Consider the following 17,120-nt stretch of genomic DNA (forward strand, 5'->3'; position numbering starts at 1 on the left):
AGGGTAGAACATTGCTGAGGCTGCTACCTCTTTCCATTACTCAACCCTCTCAGTGCCTTTTGGTCACTACAGCTAGCCTGGAGTGGCATTTCACGCACACTTTGACACCCGGAGAGTTTCCTTTGTCTGCTTTTTCATCCCCAATAGAAAGTATTCTTTCAACTGCTTTTTTTCATGTTGCAATTACTGTTACTTCCCTCTTTGGTTGACTTTAAATCAAAACTAAAAATATCCTTCTCCAGAGTGTAAAATTAAATGTCTAGATTAATAGGGACCAGAGAATTGCTACCTACACGAGTACTGGGTCTTTTTTTCCATTCTTATTACCACCACCTGTACTGTATCATAGCTAGAATATTACAAGGGAGATAGTAGGGGACAGTGTTAACCTTAAAAACATCTTTCTTAAGTAGACCCAGGTTTTCCACCTTTGTTAATACCTCCCAATTAAGTTGCCTAAAGTATAAACAATTATATGGAAAAGATGTTCCAAGTGACATTTTGGGGCATATAATAGTCCAAATTATAAATGACTTAAAAGTTTAAGGCAAGGCTGAGCAAAATTTTTCTGGAAAGGGCCAGAAAGGAAATATTTTAGGCTTTTCAGGTCATATAGGCTTTCTCACAACTTCTCAGCTCTGCTGTTTGTAGGACAAAAATAACCATAGACAGTATCTAAATGAATGGATATGGCTGTATTCCAATAAAACTTATTTGCAAATGCAGGGCCATAGTTTGCCAATCCCTGGTCTGGGGAAATAGTCAATAAACATATATAGCTAATGAATGGTATGTTATGTATCCATTAAAAATTAATAATGAATATACTGAAAAACATGAGAAAATATTTAGTAACAAAAAGCAAGATACAAAAGTGTATGAATGCATATGATTATGGCTATAAATACCACACCAAGTATATAATAAAAAGATGACAAAATAAATTACTAACTGGTTATAAAAGGATGGCAGGGCAGGAAATGCATGACTTTGTCTTTCTTCAATATTTTAGTTTTTCTCTATTTGTATTACTTTATTATAATAAAAATGTTTTTTTAAAAAAAATAATAAATAAATAAAAATAATGCCTGGATCAGAAGGGAACAAATGAGTAGGGGAAAAAAAGCAATGAAAATAACAAACTTATAGGATACTGCCAAACAGGGACTTGAAGGAAAAATATATTGCTCTAGATATTCCTATATTCAAAGTAAGGTATCTGAAGCATTACGAGAGAAGACTGTGCTTAAACTAACCTTAAAAAAATGTAGAAAGTAGCCAGCCAAAAGAAGGAAGAGGGAGATAAAATCCAAAGCAGAAAAAAATTGGAAAAACACAAAAAGCAAATCTGGTGAACATCTTAATACATGCTCAGAGAAACGCAGTTCAAAGTATAATCGCTGCAGGTGATTTCAGAGAGTATAAAGAGCAGTTAGCAACATTAAAGTGGAACAATAATGGCTGCCACTTAGCAGCTCTGATAAACTCCTATCTTTACAACAACCCTGTAATAGAGAGAATTTTTTTCTTCATCTTACTTGTAAGGAAACTAAAGCTCAGAGAGAATAGGAATTTAGCCATAAATGAAGCTGTTTTCTCTATACCCAGTTGTCTCTGTTGGGAAAAGAGACAAAGCAGAGAAAAGGGAGAAAAAGATGTGAAGGGCAATGATGGCGAGCTCACAGCCCAGACTTCTATGCACAGTTCAAAATGATCATTATAAAAATCTATTAGAATTCAGTCAAATACAAAAAACTACCTATGATTAACATATGTTAAACGTTTGAATAGCTTAGTATTTTCTTCAGACTCTCCAGGAATATCTACTTTGTACCTTATTCTCCACCCCCATTACTTCATTAAATTTCTTTTTTTTTGGCCACACCATGCGGCTTGCGGGATCTTAGTTCCCCTAGCAGGGACTGAACCCGGGCCCTCAGCTGTGAAAGCAGGGAGTCCTAACCACTGGATCACCAGGGAATTCCCACATTAAATCTTTATAAAATTCTGAGAATGGCATTTTTACTTATTCCTGTTTAACAGATGAGGAAACCGAGAACTAGAAAAATGAATGACCTGCCATGGATCATATAGCAAGTGAGTGGTAGGGCTGAGCCTCACCCTAAGGTCTAGTGTTTCAATATCATAGGATTTTTTAAAAAATTAAATCTATTATTTTTATTGAGACATAATTTATACACCACCAGAAATCCACGTTTCAAAGGCTACAACTCGGTGATTTTCAGTATTTTCACAAGGTTGTACAATCATCACCACCATCTAGCTCTGGAATACTTTACTGCCCCACAAAGAAAACTGGTACCTGTTAGCAGTCACTCTCCTCCCCTAGCCCCTGGCAACCACTAATTTATTTTCTATTTCTATGGATTTGCTTCGTCTGGACATTTCACACAAATGGACTCATAAATATACGGTCTTTTATGTCTGGCTTCTTTTACTTACCGTGTTTTCAAGTTTCATCCCTGTTGTAGCAGGTATCTCAGGATTTAAGAGTTAGGAGAAAACTTATTAGACATCTTCTACCAAATCCTCTCACTTTACAGATGGAGAAACTGAGACTTAACATACCCCATAAATTCAGTGACAGCCAAGTCCCCTACCTCCTAATCCTGTGTTTTTTCAACACACTACTAATACCAAGACAATCAGAATAATAAAAAAGAGATTCCACAAACAGATAAAAATATCACATTAATCTGACATACCATATATTAGAAAAAGCATAGGTAAGAAAATCTGGTATCTTGTTAAAGGTTTTCCATTTCTGTGAGGAATCCCGTAAATCATTTACTTCACGTGACACCTGAATGGCGCCAGATGCTTGTGCAGGGAAACAGGGTGTCGTTGCCACAGCACATTACAGGACTTGAAGTTAGATTTTACGTTCTATGTACAAAGGTAACTATTTAAAACAAAAAGTCTTAATTACCCTTAGTGAAAGTTCCAAATTTTCTCCTCCCCAGAGATTCATGCCCTTGTCGTACTGTCCGATTTCATTAAAATAATGCCTATTTATAGCAAAAATTCCTCCAGCCATTGCAGGTGACCTAAAAAGGACACACAAATATTAAATTTATTCCATAAATTCAGTCATTATGGATTTTGGCCAAAACTATATTAAATATTAGTCATAACAGTTAAAAACTAGAAAACACCCATACTAACTAACACCAAAATTATCTTAATATACATTGAAGTATGTAAAATTACTAAGGTAAAGTCACAACTACCACAAAACAGGCAACAATAGCTTTAACTTAGCTCTCGTCAAATTTTGTAAGCAATCTATTCTAAAACGTTGTCTTGGTGACAGGGAAAATTTTCTTTAGTACGTGAGCTTCCCACAGCGATGATGATTGAATTGGGTAGTGGGAATTTAGAGATCTCCCTTTCTAAAGGCATTAAGTGAATTGTCATATTTACTTCTGGGAAAACCATAATGTTACATAGCATCTTTTTTGGTGGGCCAACAGCAGAGCCCAATAATACCAAACTATGTAGTTTGAAAATAATTACAGATCCATTCATTCATTGTTCCAAAAAGTCTATGTAAAGCCACTATGATGTGTTAGGGATAAATTAGTTAATCAACAAGCAAAGGTGGAAGTAGGGAGACTAGTTAGAGGTGGTTGTGATGGTCCCAGAGGAAGATGATGGCATCTTGGATAAGGGTATAGCAATGAAGGAGATGAGATGTGGCTGAATTCTGTATAGGTTTTGAAGATGGAGCCAGCAGACTTGCTATGGGTGGGATGTGCAGGGTTGGAGGAAGTTTGGCCTGGATAACCTGGAAGATAGCGTTACCATTCACTGATTTGTTTGTTTGTTTGTCTGTTTTGACCGCGCTGCAGCATGTGGGATCTTAGTTCCCCAACCAGGGATGGAACCTGTGCCCCCTACAGTGGAAGCGCGGAGTCCTAACCGCTAGACCGCCAGGGAAGCCCCTAGAGTTACCATGCACTGAGACGGGGAATGCTACGGTGGAACGAAGTTTTTGGTGGGAAGATTCAGTTTTGGACATATCTGAGGTGTCTGTTCAGCATGAAAGTGGAGATGCCAGTAGGCAGCTGGATAGGGGAGTCTGGTGTTCTGAGAGAGGTCGGAGCCTGAGAGTCACCAGTACAAGGTGGATGAGAAGCAATGGGTGAGCGAGGGGAGGTGAAGAGGACAGAGCCCTGGGCACTTCAGCAGTGAGAGGTCGGGGAGAAGAGGAGGAATCAGCAAAGGGCATGGAATAAACCAGCGGTGAAGTAGGAGCGAGAGCTGGGGGCTCTGGTGATCTGGAGGCCATGGGAAGAGTGCCCGTCAAAGAGGAGGGAGAGGCCAGCAGCATGGACACGGCTGACAGGCCACGTAAGACTAGGACTGAGGACTGGACACGACAGTGTGAAGCTAGCGGGGAGGGCAAAGCCTGACTGCAGTGAGCTTAAAGTCGAGTGAACAGTTTAACAGAACTGGAGAGAGTGATACTGATGACTCTTTCTAGGTGGTTTAATACAAAGGAGAGAAAAGGAAAGGGGAAATGGCTGATAAAATAAAATCATTTTATTTTTTTATTTGTGAGAGAGAACAGCATGCCTGTAGTCTGCTAGGAGTCATCCTATCTGGTAACTGGACGAAGCTGGTCCCTGCATGTCCCTCTCCCTGGGGGCCACAAGTGTCGTTGGTAGAAGCTTAAGGCCACGATTTTCCTTGCTTGTTCTAAGTTTCACCCACCTTTTATTTTTGTCATTAGAACTATTGTAAGTAGGGGAAAAAATATATCTTCAGATATGAATGCTAATTCATGGCTAATATCTAAAATTAATTTTTTTCCTTTAACTCTTTAAAACAACCTATTTTTTTCTTACATATATTATACATTATAATTGTATTATAACATATCATATGTATAATATATATTCCATATGTAATATATACATATATAATCACACAATTGGTATTATACTGTTTTTTTTAATTGAAGTATAGTTGATTTACAATTTTGTGTTAGTTTCTGGTGTACAGCAAAGTGATTCAAATAGACATATGTATATATTATTTTTCAAATTCTTTTCCATTATAGGTTATTACAAGATACTGAATATAGTTCCCTGTGCTATACAGTAGGTCCTTGTTGATTATTTGTTTTATATAAGGTAGTGTATATATGTTAATCCCAAACTCCTAATTTATTCCTCTCCCACTTTTCCCCTTTGGTAACCATAAGTTTGTTTTCTATGTCTGTGAGTCTGTGAGTCTGTTTCTGTTTTGTAAATAAGTTCATTTGTATCATATTTTAGATTCCACATTATACTGACGTAAGTTTTTTATGGCCTGATTTTTTAAAATTTAACATATTGTGAGAATTTTCCTTTTTAGTTAACTAGCCTTCAAAAATTTTAACTCTATAATATTCTACAAAATATGAATATACTTTTTTAACCATTTCAATATTGAACATTTATGTTGTTTTGATTTTCTTACTAAAATAAATATTGATACAATATATATTTCTGGACCTATCTCTCAACTCCTTAAAGATAAATTGTAAGAAGTAGAATTATTGCATTAAAGAATAAGAATATTTATAAAATTTTTAATTTATATTGCCAAATTTTCAAAAAGCATTTACAAATGTATATATACTAACAGTGTATTAGAGTTCCAAAATGTTACTTTTCAGCAACTGACTCTTAGAAATCCAATTTCCAAATTGAATTTTTACAGCCTAAAAAATACTTAAAATGTGAGATACAGAAATATTACAAAAATTATAAGTCAATTTTTTGGTAAATGGAATATTTCAGCTACTTCTTACTAAAAGTAACTTCATTTTAGATTACTTTGAGATGAACTCAAAAGATTGATGTTTTAGTTTTTAAGTTTTTAGTAAATCATGATTGTTACATATTAAGTTTTATTTAAATGAAGTATAACTTTGTTCTTTTTCATCCTGAAGTCTGTAACATTAACAATAGCTACCATTTATACTGATCCCTTCCTCTGTGTCAGGCCTTTAGTTATGTGCTTTACAAGTATTGGCTCATTTAAGGCCCTCAGTAATCCAGAGAGGTAGGTATTATTATTATCATCATCATTTTACACATGAAGATACTGAAGCTGAGAGAGGTAACTGGCCCAGCTAAGGGCTGCCTTTTTTTTTTTTTTGGTCGCACCTTGTGGCATCTGGGATCTTAGTTCCCCGACCAGGAATCAAACCTGTGCCCCCTGCCGTGGAAGCGCAGCATCTTAACCGCTGGATCACCAGGGAAGTCCCCTAACGGCTGCCTTAATTCACAACTCCAGGGATGCTAATTACCTATAGTCTTTGTGAACAGTGCCTTCTGGAAATGTGCAGTGCACAGCCTGTGCAGCTGTACATGGCAGCCCTAAACAGCTAACAAGTGATGGCTGGGGCAGAGGAAATAACAGAGTCATACAAAGTTATGTCATACGAAGAGTCATTCGAAGTTATACGAAGGAATCTGCATGTTATCCTAAAGGCAGTGGAAAGACAATAAGCAAGACGGGTGACATGTGCAAAGTGGGGTTTCAAGAAAATTAACGTAGCAACAGAGAGATGGGAATGAAGAGGAGGAGCTGTAGGCCAGACTGTCCCTTAGGGTGTAGAGTCTAAGCCTGGAGCAGTGATGGCTTGGGCCATGAGGACTGTCAGAGAGATGGACAGATGTGATATGAGAATCATCACAAAGGACGGGTCTCCTGGAGCTGTTTAATCACTGGATTAGAGAAGGCAATGGGAGATCTGGAAGATGGCTATACGGTGTTCATATGTGGTCATGCTTAATGGCTGCATAATCCATTACAGTTCTGGCATAAAGTATTGATACTATATGATTTCCCAATCATTCCTCCCAATTCTTAGATAGTCTTTATTTCATCCTTGATTTAAGAGGTCAGTTTGCTTACTAAGAGTAGGGGTTCAGGGCAGGGGCAGCTATTGGGATTAAGGGAAATACTAAAGTGGAATGGGAATACCCACTTCTGGGAATGAGTGGATAAAAGGATTGCAAGGCGGCATGAGGCTGGAGACCATCAATGTGCAGAAGAATCAATTCACATCTCTTAAAGGAACAAAGGAAATAGATGGTGGAATTGAACCAGGGTTGGAGCTTTACAGGGCTATCGTGGCAGAAGTGCAGTGGGATGTGGCAGAAGAGAAGAGAATTCATAGATCAGAAAGTCTAGACCACAGAAGCAGAAAGAAAACTGTGAGGGGTAAAAAGAGAAATCAAAGAACTGGACATCTTGATGATGTCCAAGGGTGGGCGTGGGGGGAACAGAGCAGGAAAAAGCCAGGAGGGTCCTGGGTTGTGGCCAAGGAGAGGGATAAGTGGTAATTTAGAAGGTGAAGATCCAGGGTATGGCTGTAGGAATAATATTAAATATCTAACATTTATACAGTACTTATTATGGACAGATACTGTTCTAAGCTTTGATATATGTCATTTAATTCTCATAAGAGCCCTGTGAAGTACTGTTATTCTCCAGACTTACAGATAAAGAAATAAGGTGCAGAGAGGTTAAGTAACTCATTCAAGATCACACAGCTCTAGCTAAATTAAAATAGAGGCAAAGATCAAGGACTTTTGCTAGGCTATGGTGTTAGAAAATTGACTCATGTGGTTTGTAAAACAAAGAGGTTAACATTAAAGGAGAAGTGAGCCTGGTGTCAAAGTTATCAGTAAATGTGGGGAGTGATCTGGAGGAAGTCTCTTGAGAAATAACCTCATAAGTGCAGTTAGAAGTCATAACATTCAAATGATTCTCACATTTAGAAATATATTTTCCAAGGCTGATATTCCAGGAAAATCACATTCATCTCAACCTATAAAATTACAGATGGAAGCACTTGGATAAATATTTTATACATGAATTTAGCAAAGACATCGACTTTTTCTGGGCTATCCACAGTGCTAGTTTTGTTTTTTTTTTTTTCTTTTTTTGCGGTACGCGGGCCTCTCACTGTTGTGGCCTCTCCCGTTGCGGAGCAACAGGCTCCGGACGCGCAGGCTCAGCGGCCATGGCTCACGGGCCCAGCCGCTCCGCGGCATGTGGGATCCTCCCCGACCGGGACACGAACCCATGTCCCCTGCATCGGCAGGCGGACTCTCAACCACTGCGCCACCAGGGAAGCCCAGTGCTAGTATTTTGATCATTGATAAACATGCAACTTGTTCCTGAGAACCAAGTCCACATTTTAAAGCTGGACCTCTGAAATCAGAGGGATACTAACCATGGTGGTATTCCGAACTGGGGTGAGATGCTCATTCCCAGTGAGCGAAACTTAAAGAAACAAAACCTACCACATTCTGTTATTACAGACTTTTAGAAACAAGTTAAATAATAAAATATTTCTCTTCATTAAGCTCATGAAATCAAAGTCATAATCTCTGAAAGCTTCCCCCTGCTCCCAATACCTACGTGCTATTTTTCCATTATCAGAAGAAATCTCACCGGATAGGTCTAGTAGGCCCTTCTGGTCCATCCATCTCATAAGAGAAAACATGATCCCATTTAAATTGCAGATACCAGTTGAAAGCTCCCCTGACAACAGGAGAGGGCTGGTATTCCAGGGTCACATAATCAATGACATCTATCAGTGGACACACCACCATTCGGGGGTCCTTGGCAATGGCATTCAGCAAGGGCTCCAGCCATACTTTATTCACTTCGCAGTGGCTATCCAGGAACACCAGAACATCCCCTGGGGAGGCAAGAACAGGCGAGTGTTAGTGCATGTGTAGGAAACACCCAAATCAAGGCGACAAGCATTTGTCCAGCATTTACTATGTGTTTGGCTATTAAGGTGCTTTCAGCTTCACTGGCAGGAGACAAGAAACACATATTTTATATTGTATCTAAAATGCAGGACATCATGTGCCACAGACACTCAGAAGAAGCTGGTGAACTGTGGGTTAGAGAGGAGTCTGGGGAAGATTCTAAAGAAGCAGATGGAACTGAGCTGACCTTCAATTTTAAAATGTCATTTTATCTCAGCCTAGATTGATCAACCCAATGTCGCAAATGTTTACTGCAAGGAAACCTTCCTTGGTACTTAGTTTGGTGCTTGAGATGCAAAGATGCATAATTATTTTTCCTCTTGAATTCAAGCTTTAGTGAGGGTCTATTCTGCTTTGAGAACATGGGAAAACCTGGTATGGCCAAAATAAAGAATATGTGTGTTAAAATATATTAGGTGGTCTCAAATTGGAAGGGACCTCAAAACTCAGGTGCAGAGGTTAGACTTTTTCTTGTAGCCAACATAAAATCATAGGAAAGTATGAAAACATCCTATGTTTAGATCAGAAGACTTAGTATTATTAAAATGTTTTATAATCTCCCAAATCAATCTACAGATGCAATTCAATCCTTATCAAAATCCCACTGGCTCTTTTTACAGAAATTGATCCTAAAATTCATATGGAAAGGCAAGGGATCCAAATTAGCTAAAACAATCTTGATAAAGAAGAACAAAGTTGAAGGATTTCCTGCTGTCAAAACTTACTAAAAGGCTACAATAATCAAAACAATATAATATTGGCATAAGATACTTATAGACCAAAGGTATAGAGTTAATGGTGCAGAAATAAACGAAGCATCTATTGTCAATTGATTTCTGAAAAGGGTACCAAGACAACTCAATTGGGAAAGAATCATTTTTTTCAATAAATATCCTGAGACAACTGGATATCTGCATGAAAAGAATGAAGTTGGACCCCCTAACTCATACCAAACACAAATATTAAGTCAAATGGATAATGGACCTCAAAAGGTAAGAGCTAAAACTATAAAACTCTTAGAAGAAAACAGGCATACATTTTACGACCCTTGAGTTAGGTAATGGTTTCTTAGGTATGACACCAAAAATACAAGCAACAGAAGAAAAAACAAACAAACAGGTAAACTGGACTTCATCAAAACTAAAAACTTTTGTGGTTAAATAGATACCATGAAGGGCTTCCCTGGTGGCGCAGTGGTTGAAAGTCCGCCTGCCAATGCAGCGGACATGGGTTTGTGCCCCGATCCGGGAAGATCCCACATGCCGTGGAGCACCTAAGCCAGTGCACCACAACTACTGAGCCTGAGCTCTAGAGCCCACGAGCCACAACTACTGAAGCCCGCATGCCTAGAGCCTGCGCTCTGCAACAAGAGAAGCCACTGCAATGAGAAGCCTGCGTACCGCAACGAAGAGTAGCCCCCACTCGCCACAACTAGAAAAAAGCCCACACACAGCAACGAAGACCCAACTCAGCCAAAAATAAATAAGTAAATAAATAAATCTATAGGGAGGACTGGTCCATTCCCTGCCATTGGTTACAAAACAGAGCAGGCCCCAAGACTTCTCTGCTCTCTTAGGTTAACTGGAAGTCTTATTAGACAGCGGAAGTTGAAAACAGTCTCAATTCAGCAATTAGAATTTTCAGGCCCCTGTTACAATCCAAGCTTCCCTGCCTGCATGCAGAACCCACCCCCCAACCAGGTGGCCCTGTGGGAGGGTCACTTGCCTTTGCATTAAATCTTCTTAGCTCTTCCTTACTGGTCTCCTTCCCCAGCTTACCCTCTGTGGTTTCAGACCTCACTAAAGCAAAGGAGGGTAAGAGACAAGTGAATGGGGCAGGGAAGTTCTTTCTTGGTGAGAGAGCAGGGTGCTCTGAGCTGACTCCTTCTATTACGGTGTGGCTGCATGGTGATTTTGAGGACCACCCCCCTTCCCAGCCCTGGTAGTCTCTTATCTGCAGTTCCCATAAACTGGGCAAATGCATTCTATCCGGGTGGTCTAGACTCCCACCTCAGCAACTTAGGGTCCTGTGTTCGACCTCTAGCTTCTCCTCTGCTGAGATCTGTCCATCCTTCTAGATAGCCCCATTGGACATGATCTAAGATGACCTTTATTGCTCTCTTACCCAAACATCCATTGCCTGAGCAAACTCTGCCATCAGAACAGATACTAACACTGAAGCAAATGTCCTTCGTTCCGTAGCTAGCCACAGCCCTTCTTCTGCCCTTTTGATTCTCAGGTGAGACGCCAACAACCATTCATTTCTCTTCACCCCCAACAGGTTTCTGGTTTTGTTGTACTGATGTCTGAGGATGTGCTGAGCCCCCAACACAGGAAATTCACATCAAGTTCCTCTAACCAGGATTTAGCAAGCAGCTTTCTCTAAAAATCATCTCTAACTCTAACGATCTGATTCAGTGTAGCTGAGTTTGCTTCTCAGATATCTATTTTGAAATTTCTTTATGGTACTGTGTCCGACAACTCACTTTGGAATATAACATCTGTTGTCTTCATGCCTCAATCAAAACTGAGCTAAAAAGAGCCCCATTTTTAAACATAGTTTTTTTTTTTTTTTACTGTTGGCAGCACACACACTGTTCAATTAACACTTTGCATTTTTCACTTAAAATAGCTTCTATAATATTACATAACACAAACATTTTAAAATCATGTCGGCTAATTTGATAGGTGAAAAATACCATCTGTTTCTCCAAAGAAGATATATAAATGGCCAACAAGCACAAGAAAAGATGCTCAACATCATTGGTCATTAAGGAAATGCAAATTAAAAACACAGTGAGGTACCACTTCATATCTACCAGGATGGCTAGAATTAAAACAAGACAAAAAAGACAGAAAATAACAAGTGTCGGTGAGGATGTGGAAAAATTGGAACTCTCATACGTTGCTGGTGGGAATGTAAATGGTTCAGCTGCTGCAGAAAACAGTTTGGCAGCTCCTCAAAAAGTTAAGAAGAAGTACCATGTGACACAGAAATTCCACTAATAGGCACATATTAAAAAGAATTCAGGGACTTCCCTGGTGGAACAGTGGTTAAGAATCCGCCTGACAATGCAGGGGACACGGGTTTGAGCCCTGATCCAGGAAGATCACACATGCCACAGAGCAACTAAGCCCATGCGCCACAACTACTGAGCCCGCAGCCCGCGTGCCTAGAGCCTGCGCCCCGCAACAAAAGAAGCCACCACAATGAGAAGCCCACGCACCACAATGAAGAGTAGCCCCCGCGTAAGGTTCGGAGCCACAGAGGAGAGTGTAGCGACAGGGGTGCAGAGGGCAAAGCGGAGAGATTCCCGCACAGAGGATCGGTGCCGACCAGCACTCACCAGCCCGAGAGGCTTGTCTGCTCAGGTGCCGGCTTCTGTCGGATCCCAGGGAAAGGGCTGGGGTTGGCGGCGTGAATGCGGCCTGCGGGGGGTTGGTGCACCACGGCTAGCCCGGAGGGAGTCCGGGGAAAGGTCTGGACCTGCCGAAGAGGCAAGAGACTTTATCTTCCTTCTTTGTTTCCTGGTGTGCGAGGAGAGGGTATTAAGAGCGCTGCTTAAAGGAGCTCCAGAGACGGGCGCGAGCCGCGGCTAAAAGCGCGGACCCCAGAGGCGGGCATAAGACGCTAAGGCTGCTGCTGCCGCCCCCAAGAAGCCTGTGTGCGAGCACAGGTCACTCTCCACACCCTTCTTCCGGGGAGCCTGTGCAGGCCGCCACTGCCAGGGTCCCGGGATCCAGGGACAACTTCCCCGGGAAAACGCACGGCGGGCCTCAGCCTGCTGCAACGTCACGCCGGCCTCTGCAGCCGCAGGCCCGCCCCGCACGCCGTGCCCCTCCCTCCCCGCCGGCCTGAGTGCGCCAGAGCCCCCGAATCAGCGGCTCCTTTAACCCCGTCCTATCTGAGCGAAGAACAGACGCCCTCCAGCGACCTACACGCAGAGGCGGGGCCACATCCAAAGCTGAGCCCCGGGAGCCGTGAGAACAAAGAAGAGAAAGGGAAATCTCTCCCAGCAGCCTCAGGGGCAGCGGATTAAAGCTCCACAATCAACTTGATGTACCTGCATCTGTGGAATACATGAATAGACAACGAATCATCCCAAGTTGAGGGGGTGGACTTTGGGAGCAAGAAATATTATTTTTTCCCCTTTTCCTCTTTTTGTGAGTGTGTATGTGTATGCTTCTATGTGAGATTTTGTCTGTATAGCTTTGCTTTTACCATTTGTCCTAGGGTTCTGTCTGTCCGTTTTCTTTTTTTAGTATAGTTTTCAGCGCTTGTTATCATTGGTGGATTTGTTTTTTGGTTTGGTTTTTCTTTCTTTCTTTTTAATTACTTGAAAAAAATTTTTTACTAATTATTTTTTGTTTTTTATTTTAATAACTTTTTTTTTTTTTAAATCTTTTTCTTTCTTTCTTTTGTTCTCCCTTTTATTCTGAGCCGTGTGGATGAAAGGCTCTTGGTGCTCCAACCAGGCGTCAGAGCTGTGCCTCTGAGGTGGGAGAGCCAAGTTCAGGACATTGGTTCACCAGAGACCTCCCAGCTCCACGTAATATCAAACGGCAAAAATCTCCCAGAGATCTCCATCTCAATGCCAAGACCCAGCTCCACTCAACGACCAGCAAGCTATAGTGCTGGACACCCTATGCCAAACAACTAGCAAGACAGGAACACAACCCCACCCATTAGCAGAGAGGCTGCCTAAAATCATAAGTTCACAGACACCCCAAAACACACCACCAGACGTGGACCTGCCCACCAGAAAGACAATTTCCAGCCTCATCCACCAGAACACAGGCACTAGTCCCCTCCACCAGGAAGCCTACACAAGCCACTGAACCAACCTTAGCCACTGGGGGCAGACACCAAAAACAACGGGAACTACGAACCTGCAGGCTGTGAAAAGGAGACCCCAAACACAGTAAGTTAAGCAAAATGAGAAGACAAAGAAACACACAGCAGATGAAGGAACAAGGTAAAAACCCACCAGACCTAACAAATGAAGAGGAAATAGGCAGTCCACTGGAAAAACAATTCAGAATAATGATAGTAAAGTGATCCAAAATCTTGGAAATAGAATAGAGAAAATGCAAGAAACATTTAACAAGGACCTAGAAGAACTAAAGAGCAAACAAACAATGATGAACAACACAATAAATGAAATTAAAAATTCTCTAGAAGGAATCAATAGCAGAATAACTGAGGCAGAAGAATGGATAAGTGACCTGGAAGATAAAATAGTAGAAATGACTACTGCAGAGCAGAATAAAGAAAAAAGAATGAAAAGAATTGAGGACAGTCTTAGAGACCTCTGGGACAATATTAAATGCTGGACCACCATTCAAATTATAGGGGTCCCAGAAGAAGAGGAGAAAAACAGAGGGACTGAGAAAATATTTGAAGAGATTATAGTTGAAAACTTCCCTAATATGAGTAAGGAAATAGTTAATCAAGTCCCAGAAGCACAGAGAGTCCCATACAGGATAAAACCAAGGAGAAATAGGCCAAGACACATATTAATGAAACTATCAAAAATTAAATACACAGAAAAAATATTAAAAGCAGCAAGGGAAAAACAACAAGTAACATAAAAGGGAATCCCCATAAGGTTAACAGCTGATCTTTCAGCAGAAACTCTGCAAGCCAGAAGGGAGTGGCAGGACATATTTAAAGTGATGAAAGAGAAAAACCTACAACCAAGATTACTCTACCCAACAAGGATCTCATTCAGATTTGACAGAGAAATTAAAAGCTTTACAGACAATCAAAAGCTAAGAGAATTCAGCACCACCAAACCAGCTTTACAACAAATGCTAAAGGAACTTCTCTAGGCAGGAAACACAAGAGAAGGAAAAGACCTACAATAACAAACCGAAAACAATTAAGAAAATGGTAATAGGAACATACATATTGATAATTCCCTTAAATGTAAATGGATTAAGTGCTCCAACCAAAAGACATAGACTGGCTGGATGGATACATAAACAAGACCTGTATATATGCTGTCTACAAGAGACCCACTTCAGACCTAGGGACACATACACACTGAAAGTGAAGAGATGGAAAAAGATATTCCATGCAAATAGAACTCAAAAGAAAGCTGGAGTAGCAATTCTCATATCAGATAAAATAGACTTTAAAATAAAGACTATTATAAGAGACAAAGAAGGACATTACAGAATGATCAAGGGAACAATCCAGGAAGAAGACATAACAATTGTAAATATTTACGAACCCAACATAGGAGCATCTCAATACATAAGGCAAATGCTAACAGCCATAAAAGGGGAAATCGACAGTAACACAGTCATAGTGGGGGACTTTAACACCCCACTTTAACCAACGGACAGATCATCCAAAATGAAAATAAATAAGGAAACGCAAGCTTTAAATGATACATTAAACAAGATGGACTTAATTGATATTTATAGGACATTCCATCCAAAAACAACAGAATACATTTTCTTCTCAAGTGCTCATGGAACATTCTCCAGGATAGATCATATCTTGGGTCACAAGTCAAGCCTTGGTAAATTTAAGAAAATTGAAATCGTATCAAGTATCTTTTCTGACCACAAGGCTATGAGACTAGATATCAATTGCAGGAAAAAAATCTGTGAAAAATACAAACACATGGAAGCTAAACAATACACTACTTAATAGCCAAGAGATCACTGAAGAAATCAAAGAGGAAATCAAAAAATACCTAGAAACAAATGACAATGATAACACGACGACCCAAAACCTATAGGATGCAGCAAAAGCAGTTCTAAGAGGGAAGTTTATAGCAATACAATCCTACCTTAAGAAAGAAGAAACATCTCAAAGAAACAACCTAACCCTACACCTAAAGCAAATAGAGAAAGAAGAACAAAAACAACCCAAAGTTAGCAGAAGGAAAGAAATCATAAAGATCAGATCAGAAATAAATGAAAAAGAAATGAAGGAAATGATAGTAAAGATCAATAAAACTAAAAGCTGGTTCTTTGAGAAGATAAACAAAATTGATAAACCATTAGCCAGACTCATCAAGAAAAAAAGGGAGAAGACTCAAATCAATAGAATTAGAAATGAAAAAGGGGAAGTAACAACTGACACTGCAGAAATACAAAGGATCATGAGAGATTACTACAAGCAACTATATGCCAATAAAATGGACACCCTGGAAGAAATGGAAAAATTCTTAGAAATGCATAACCTTCCAAGACGGAACCAGGAAGAAATAGAAAATATGAACAGACCAATCACAAGCACTGAAATTGAAACTCTGATTAAAAATCTTCCAACAAACAAAAGCCCAGGACCAGATGGCTTCACAGGTGAATTCTATCAAACATTTAGAGAAGAGCTAACACCTATCCTTCTCAAACTCTTCCAAAATATAGCAGAGGGAGGAACACTCCCAAACTCATTCTACGAGGCCACCATCACCCTGATACCAAAACCAGACAAAGATATCAGAAAAAAAGAAAACTACAGACCAATATCACTGATGAACATAGATGCAAAAATCCTCAACAAAAGACTAGCAAACAGAATCCAGCAGCACATTAAAAGGATCACACACCATGGTTAAGTGCGGTTTATCCCAGGAATGCAAGGATTCTTCAATATACGCAAGTCAATCAATGTGATACACCATATTAACAAATTGAAGGAGAAAAACCATATGATCATCTCAATAGATGCAGAGAAAGCTTTCGACAAAGTTCAACACCGATTTATGATAAAAACCCTCCAGAAAGTAGGCATAGAGGGAACTTACCTCAACATAATAAAGGCCATATATGACAAACCCACAGCCAACATTATTCTCAATGGTGAAAAACTGAAAGCATTTCCACTAAGATCAGGAGCAAGACAAGGTTGCCCACTCTCACTGCTATTATTCAACACAGTTTTGGAAGTTTTAGCCACAGCCATCAGAGAAGAAAAGGAAATAAAAGGAATCCAAATTGGAAAAGAAGAAGTAAAACTGTCATTGTTTGCGGATGACATGATACTACACATAGAGAAACTTAAAGATGCTACCAGAAAACTACTAGAGCTAATCAATGAATTTGGTAAAGTAGCAGGATACAAAATTAATGCACAGAAATCTCTTGCATTCCTATACACTAATGATGAAAAATCTGAAAGTGAAATTAAGAAAACACTCCCATTTACCATTGCAACAAAAAGAATAAAATATCTAGGAATAAACCTACCTAGGGAGACAAAAGACCTGTATGCAGAAAACTATAGAACACTGATGAAAGAAATTAAAGATGATACAAATAGATGGAGAGATACACCATGTTCTTGGAGTGGAAG

The 17,120-nt window shown here is 39.9% G+C and overlaps 1 protein-coding gene across 1 annotated transcript in view; it reads right to left on the bottom strand.

Annotated features, from left to right (window-relative positions):
- GALNTL5 (polypeptide N-acetylgalactosaminyltransferase like 5) overlaps positions 1 to 17,120 on the bottom strand; it is a 128,589-nt gene that overhangs the window by 19,061 nt on the left and 92,408 nt on the right. The window contains exons 8-9 of the mRNA XM_060155882.1: positions 8,482 to 8,731; positions 2,951 to 3,068 (exon numbers count right to left, since the gene is read on the bottom strand). Coding sequence (XP_060011865.1) covers positions 2,951 to 3,068; positions 8,482 to 8,731 — 368 coding nt within the window. The remainder of the gene's footprint in view (positions 1 to 2,950; positions 3,069 to 8,481; positions 8,732 to 17,120) is intronic.

This window comes from Lagenorhynchus albirostris, chromosome 8, assembly GCF_949774975.1.
Source record: "Lagenorhynchus albirostris chromosome 8, mLagAlb1.1, whole genome shotgun sequence".
NCBI classification, from domain to species: Eukaryota; Metazoa; Chordata; class Mammalia; order Artiodactyla; family Delphinidae; genus Lagenorhynchus; species Lagenorhynchus albirostris.